Source organism: Cyprinus carpio, unplaced genomic scaffold, assembly GCF_018340385.1.
Source record: "Cyprinus carpio isolate SPL01 unplaced genomic scaffold, ASM1834038v1 S000006722, whole genome shotgun sequence".
Classification (NCBI taxonomy): Eukaryota; Metazoa; Chordata; class Actinopteri; order Cypriniformes; family Cyprinidae; genus Cyprinus; species Cyprinus carpio.
In genome coordinates this window covers 107,951-116,053 of record NW_024879327.1, presented here as the reverse complement: position 1 = coordinate 116,053, position 8,103 = coordinate 107,951, and the positions used below count along the sequence as shown (strand labels likewise).

Genomic DNA, 8,103 nt, shown 5'->3' with positions numbered 1-8,103 from the left:
GAAAATAAAAGGTAAGTACTAGTATTAGTTGGTTAAGTGCAGGCGAAAAAGATGAGTCTTTAGAGGTTTTTTTGAAAATGAGGTAAAGACTCAGCTGTTTGAATTGAGATCTTGAGGTCATTCCACCAGCTGGGCGCAGTCCAGGAAAAGGTCAGCGAGAGTGATTTTGAACCTCTTTGGGATGGCCCAACAAGGCGTCGTTCACTTTGCGAGTGCAAACTTCTAGAGTGCGCATAAGATTGAACTAATGAGCTTAGGTATTTGGTGCCGTGCCAGTTGTCGTCTTGTAGGCAAGCATCAGTACCTGAATCGGATGCGAGCGGCTACTGGTAGCCAGTGTAACCTGATGAGGAGAGGAGTAACGTGAGCTGTTTTCAGCTCATTGAAGACAACCCTCGCTGCTGCATTCTGGATCAGTTGCAGAGGCCTGATAGTACATGCAGGATGGCCTGCCAGGAGAGCATTACAATAGTCCAGTCTGGAGGAGAACAAGAGCTTGGACAAGAAGTTGGGTGGCTTGCTCTGACAGGAAGGGTCTAATCTTCCTAATGTTGTATAAGGCAAATCTGCAGGACCGGGTCATTGTAGCAATATGGTCTGTGAAGCTTAACTGATGATCCATCACAACTCCTAGGTTTCTGGCTGTCCTAGAAGGAGTTATGGTTGATGAACCCAGCTGTATAGAGAAGTTGTGATGAAACGATGGGTTAGCAGTTCAGTCTTAGTACGGTTGAGCTGAAGGTGATGGTCAAAACGAGGCAAAACACTTACAAACTGCTGTCTTTATCTGTTGCTTGACTGTTTCTTCTGACAAGCGCTTCCAAAACAGCTCGTTAGGTACTTTCACTGGCTATGGTCACGCCTCCCTATTTAGCAGACCGAAACTGGCCAGTCCCGTGATAGGCAAATGCAAAACCAAGCGCCACTTCAGCACGTATTTACCAGGGTAAGACACACAGTAAATAAAGCAAAGTTTTCCTAGCAACGACGATCACGAAGTAGTCTAATGAGAAAACGAGGCAAAACACTTACAAACTGCTGTCCTTATCTGTTGCTCGACTGATTATGGCTTAGAGATAATGAAAACCCAAAATTCGGTGTCTCAGAAAATTAAAACATTGTGAAAAAGTTCAATATTGGAAAGTCATGGTGTCACACCCTAATCAGCTAATTACCTCAAAACACCTGCAAAGGTTTCCTGAGCCTTTAAATGGTCTCTCGGTCTGGGTCAGTAGGCTACACAATCATGGGGAAGACTGCTGACTTGACACATGTCCAGAAGACATTCATTGACACCCTCCACAAGGAGGGTAAGCCACAAAATTTAATTGCTAAAGAAGCTGGTTGTTCACAGAGTGCTGTATGCAAGAATATTCATAGAAAGTTGAGTGGAGGAAAAAGTGTGGTATGAAAAGTTGCACCAGCAAAAGGGATAAACGCAGCCTTGAGAGGATTGTCAGGCAAAATCCTTTCAAGAATTTGGGGGAGGTTCACAAGGAGTGGACTGAGGCTTGCGTCAGCACATCAAGAGCCCCTACGCACAGACGAATCCTAGACTTGGGCTACAAATGTCACATTCCTTGTGTCAAGCCACTCTTGAACCAGAGACAAGGTCAGAAGCGTCTTACCTGGGCTGTGGAGAAAAAGAACTGGACTGTTGCTCAGTGGTCCAAAGTCCTCTTTTCAGATGAAAGTAAATTTTTCATTTCATTTGGAAATCAAGGTCCCATAGTCTGGAGGAAGAGTGGAGAGGCACAGAAACCATGTTGCTTTAAGTCCAGTGTGAAGTTTCCACAGTCAATTATGATTTGGGCTGCCATGTCATCTGCTAGTGTTGGTCCACTGTGTTTTCTGAAGTCCACAGTCAATGCAGTCATCTACCAGGAAACTTCATGCTTCCTTCTGCTGACAAGTTTTATGGAGATGCTGATTTCATTTTCCAGCAGGACTGCCCACACTGCCAAAGGTACCAAAAGCTGATTCAATGATCATGGTGTTACTGTGCTTGATTGGCCAGCAAACTCGCCTGACCTGAACTGACCTGTATTGTCAAGAGGAAGATGAGAGACACCAGACCCAACAATGCAGATGACCTGAAGGCCGCTATCAAAGCAACCTGGGCTTCCATTACACCTGAGCAGTGCCACAGGCTGACAATCACATGAGATTTATTGTGCAGCCCTAAGTTTGTTTGTTGATCACAATGTTTGAAGTACAAAGTAGATGAGGAAAACTAGGATGCCGGGTGTATTCAGAGCACCTCCATTACTGTCTAGAATGCATGGAATGGTGCACTGTGATTGGTTGTTACTGTGTACAGTGCGTGGAATTGTGTGCTGTGATTGGTTGAGCGGATATATCGCATTCTGCAAAGAAAGAAGACTGGCGTTTTTTTGCGGTTTGGAAAAAAAGAGAGAAAACATAACCTAATAACTCGGCGGATATGGTATTTTGCGTAAAATTAAAAATGGACTTTTCAATACCGACCAGATACTATGCTGATTTTGGCGGAAAGTAAAAAAAAGCAGTTTATCGTGTTTTGGAATCAAACTCTTCATGTATGAATGTGTATATATATATATGTATATATATGTGTGTGTGTGTGTGTGTGTGTGTGTGTGTGTGTGTGTATACAGTAGGCTACTACTTACATCTTTCCACAAACATTAGTGGCGTTGTGACAGTGACAGTAAGACCTGCATTCTTTGATTTGATTGGCCATCTTGATCATTTTGACATTGACGAGTTCTGTTGGACCACTGAGGCAGACCAGCCTAGAGTCCTGCAAGGCTTCAAACGCTCAGGCTCTAGGGGGGGGCCCCGTGTCCGACAGCTTATCAGAATTACTGGCCAGAGTCTGTCTTTCTCCCCCTTTCTCCCAAAACATGTAATGTCTACTCTTCCAGCTATTAAAATAATTCAGTTTTGTATGTAATGGCAAAGTGATTATATTTTGTTTAGTTTTTGTTAATTAATTTAATTTAGAAAAACGGTTGGACAATTTTTTTTTTCATTAAATAGCCTATAAGTTTTTGTATTTTTAATGACCAAGCGGCCAAACAGTTTTTCAGTGGATACGCCGTCATTTTTGCCCATAAAGATCATCCTGAACAGGAGAGCCCACACTTAACATCATAAAGTAGAGTAATGCATCATTCGTAACTGTAAAGGGTTTACTTATATTTGTGTGCACTCACAATATCAACAAAACGTTGTGCTTTTATAAAATAAAGAAAATAATCATGATGCGCTTTCTGCCGTATCGTCTTGAACAGGAGCGCTTCACAGAAATGAATCGAAACTCAATGAATACATGCCTCACAGACATGACAAATATATCTATAGAAAGCTTTAAATTACTACTTAACGAAATAAAACAAATCAGAAACAAAAACTCTTTTATTATAATCATAATCCGTAAAGATTTTTACTCTCTCTAAAGGCGCGTCTAATAAAGAGGTGGCGAGTCAGGATCGGCAACTTCATCCTTGCGACACTGCCTCAGAAAACACAATTTATTAGTAAATAATTCAAATATCTCCTTCATATTTCTCCCTGACTCATTTATGGTAATTACTGTTGCCGATCCTTTCTTGCAAGCTTAAGCCTATTGCGTGCATTTGAACACAGAACTCGTCAGCTGCGCTGCTGCTGTGGGACAATAAACACAGTCGAGCCGCTCATGACAGTCACGGTATCACGGTCTCATGTTGCTTCCACCAGAGTGGCAATTTTTTTCATCACTAATTGATAGATGTCTAAAATATAAAAATAAAGAGAAGCCTAGGCCCGAGGCCCGGCCTGTGTCTGAACTAAGATGTAAAAATTGGCTCGAAGCCCAGCCAGAAGGGCGTAAAATAGTCGGGCTGAAATGCAGGGCTGTAGACCAGCCTAGAAGTTAACTTTCTAAAACTTTCTGTCATCCTTACAACAAACAGCTTTACTCATTCTTATACACAGCGTCTTATTACTGTTTATCAGCTATGGACTATTTTAGTCTTTCAAAAGACAAAATGGGTGGAAAAAACATTAATAAAAATAGACATAATAGACATAAACGATAAAAAATGCAGGCCCGGCGCGAGGCCCTATGCGGTCGCACACTTGGCACAACCATTGCAACGTTTACTGACTGCAACTTTTTTGCAGTACAACTTTTGTTTGTGAAGAAAATAACAGTACGTATTTTTATCAGTTATTTTACCTATGGATCGATGCATTTCTTACAGATTTTTGCTCATTCTCAAAATTGGATACAGATGAAGTAGTGAGCACATTTGTCTGAATGCATTATTGTGAGAGTGATTGCGTGTTAATAAGTGTTGTAGTACTTGATTAAATCATGCTTTCAGCTAAAAAATATTCTGTATCGAGAAGGAACAAATTCCTTGAGAATTATAACTTCCCGCTCATGTCCATTGCCGTTATGCGTTCCGCTCTGCTCACATACTCTGATTGTTTAACTGTTGCTGTCATGACAGATCTATTTCAGAACCAGTCGCTATCAAAATAATCTGGTTGCGGGCCAGAGTGAGGTATTTCATGTCTCATCAATGTCACGTCATTTGTCAGCTCCGAATAAACACTGTAAACTTTAAATGCTTAGAAGTGTATGTGTGTGTGTGTGTGTGTGTGTGTGTGTGTATGTATATACACACACACACACTTCTAAGCATTCTTTGCACTTGGACCAAAACATACTGTATGTTCCAAAACATTCCTTCTGAGGTGGAGACGGAAACATGACAATGTTTGTCCAATAGAGGAGGCTTGACCAGCAGGAGCATATAAATTCAAGTAGGTTTAGTCAGCAAACCAGACTCAAATATCAACCACTTCAAGTGTAACAGCAGGTAATGACTTTATATTGCTTAAATTCCTGTGATTGTCTTTTATTATCTTCATGTGCTTAGGTACATGTGAAAACCTTATCACAGTTAAATATATTTTCTTTCAATATGTAAAGCAGTTAGATGATGGAAACTACTATCTAAAGTAAAATATTTACTGTTTAATGAGTGAATACCTCATCTGTTTTGTTCCTTTTAGATTACTGGTGTGTCCTGAACAGCAACTTTTTACAAAATGTTGCATCTTTTTCTGATTCTCTCTGGAGTTACATTGGGCATGGCCATGCGTGAGTATTGCTCACCACAATGTGGTACATTATCAAAAATGCAAAACAATGTTGCAAATAAATGACTGTTGGAAAATTGAAAATGAAATTAAACTTGTGATCCATGCTAGAAATTCTGGAACATGTAAAAATACACTATGTATATAAATCTTAATACCTGACATTTTGCTACTCAGTTAAATACAGTGACTATTTTACATTTGACCTTTGGGAATCTAGACTGACTTTGGCATTTCTTTAAATTTACTATTGAAAAGTTTTATTTTAAAGATAGACTCAGAGCTGTTATTTCCTCTTTTAGCTTTACCGGATTACTACTCATACTCCACGGCTGTTGGGGACGGCAGTGGAACTGAATATTCCACTGAATATGATGGTCGCGTCACTGGTATCAGAGTGTGGGAACACAGTAACGCGTACATTCGTGGGTAAGTTAACCAGTTCACCACTGATCATTCCTCTGGACCAACAGAGTGAAAAAGTGAATATGATACGCTTTAAAATATTCTTGTGGCTTGATCTTGAAAAGTAATTTGCATTGTGTGTTCTAATTCATTTGCATGTTATTCTGTGACCATCTTTTCAAACACTGACATCAAATATCTGTTCAGAATACAGCTGCGTTATGATGGTAACTGGACAACACCTGTTTGTACAAGCTATGGCAATCCACTGGAGATGACACTTCGTGACAATGAATCCTTCATTCAGGTTTCTGGAAAATATTACTATGGCTACATCTATGAGATTATGTTTGTCACTAGTCGAGGCCGCTCTTTAAAAGTGGGGCTGTCCTATGGAAACTCATTTAACTTCTACCCAACCAATGATGGAAGTCAGCTACGTTTTCTCAGTGGTCGACAGAATGGAAATGGCATTACTTCCATTGGGGCCTCACTGGGCTGTCTACTAACACCAGTGACAACAGTGTAACAGCTTAAGATCATATTAGCTCAGTTCAACCCCCTTTCCTTTCTTTCTGCCAGCATTAAAGAAAAAGCTACAAAAACTTGTTTTTTATCGGTTCTGATTTTTTAATAGACTAGCTTCTTGTGGTTAATACTTAAATAATTGCTATGTGTGTTTTTTTTTGTTTGATTGTTTTAGACTATTTTGTTTAAAACTTATAGCATTTTCCATTGCATTAACATACCATATGATTGACATTAATATTAATTATCTAACTTTTTTATAATTCTTCAATAATGACACTTTTGTATGGGTTTACTTTCCTTAAAATAAACAAATTTAAACACTTTTGCCTTTTGTCATATGAAGATCATATAAAAACTTTTATCATTTATTTATTCTACTTCTGAAATACCTTATATGTATAGATTTTATTATGCTGTTCAGATTTTCAATCTTAAAATATGGAAATCCAATAACAAAATGGTTATTACATTTAATGATGATTATGTTGATGTAAATAAACTTCTCAAAATCAAATAAAAACTCAACCCTTTTTTTGGCTATAAATTACTCAAATAACTATTGTCCCAAAGTCATTGTCATTTTCGTAAACATCAAGCTTGTTTAGTGTACTTGTTCACAAAGGAGGAAACAGTTTCACAGTTGTCATTATTTACTCACCCTCATGTTGTTCCAAACCTGTATAAGGTTATTTCTTATGTTAAACACAAATGATATTTTGAAGAATTTTGAGGAACCAAGCAGTTTTTGCACTCCATTGACTGTCATAGTAGGGAAAGAAATAGTATGGAAGTCAATGGGGACCATCAACTATTTGATTTCCAGCATTCTTCAAAATATCTTCATTTATGTTCAACATAAGAAAGAAACTCAACTTTGATTTTGGAAACTCTCCAGTACCCAGAGAGTATAAAAAGAGGATAACTAAAACAATGAACTCCTGGAAGTGTTGAACCTGACTTCGGGCACAGTGATAAAATGAAACATTGCATAAACCTCAGTAATGAGACTCCATTTAAGCACAGAGTAGGACCATCAAGGTATAGACGCGTGCACGTCCATCTCCAAAAACTTCTTGATTTTGAAGTCATCCACAAATCTGAATCTCCTTTCTCTTCACCAATTGCAGTCATAAGGAAAAATAATGTAGAAGTTAGACTCTGCATAATCTACAGAAAACTAAACCTTCAAATAGTAAAGGATTCATATGCTTGCCGAACTTGGAATCCTTCTTGGCCCTGATTGGATCCAAATGATTATCTTTGTCAGATCTGAAAACCGTTTCAATCAGATTGAAATGGAGGAAGCAGATAAGTAAAAAAACTGCATTTATCTGAACCCTAGGATTCTTTGTGTTCAACAAGGCATACCAAATGCCCCAAGAACATTTCAGAGGCTCATGGAATGCTGCATAGGAGAGCTGAACCTGAAAAAAGCACTAGTTTTCCTGGATGATCTCATTGCTTTCTCCCTAACACTAGGACTATTGGTGATCTTTTATATGTTAATGACATTAATTAAGAGTTGTTTACAAGGCAGACTTTGACTCTTGATGAGTCTTAATGTGCAAGTGTTCGAGTTCAAATCTATTATGCCAAATAATTATCACTGACAGTAACAAACATGTTTAAACACAGTTTTATATGTAATTCGTAATCTATCATTTATTCAATATTAAACAGACAAGTGAAAAAGTTATCTCTTATGGATTCAAAATTGGGTTTCCACCCCCCCAGAAAAGGCCTAGAATCCCTAGCGATGCCACTGTCCACCAGCCTCTGTGGGATGCATCTTGGAGAGGAATCTTGTGAAGGACAGTTTCAATCTCTCTCAAACCCATGTGTCCTGTTTTTGGATTGACTTAAGCTTTGGATTTTTCCAAGTGCATGACCAGCACATTCCACACATACATTTTTTTCCTTTGTTTTATTAAACAAAATCCTCAGCATGCCGTTTAAAATAAATTAATTAATAATAAAAATTGAAAATAAATAAATAGTAAATGCTAACGTTAATTCCTTGTTGTATGTATT

General features: G+C 38.5%; 1 protein-coding gene across 1 annotated transcript; it reads left to right on the top strand.

The window, feature by feature from the left end:
• Window positions 1-4,735: 4,735 nt before the first annotated feature.
• LOC109097458 (zymogen granule membrane protein 16-like) lies at window positions 4,736-6,209 on the top strand. Its single transcript, XM_042755548.1, has 4 exons — window positions 4,736-4,853; window positions 5,050-5,137; window positions 5,439-5,565; window positions 5,749-6,209. Exons 2-4 carry the CDS (start codon window positions 5,086-5,088, stop codon window positions 6,068-6,070), a joined length of 501 nt encoding a protein of 166 aa, XP_042611482.1. The 5' UTR covers window positions 4,736-4,853; window positions 5,050-5,085; the 3' UTR covers window positions 6,071-6,209.
• Window positions 6,210-8,103: the final 1,894 nt, after the last annotated feature.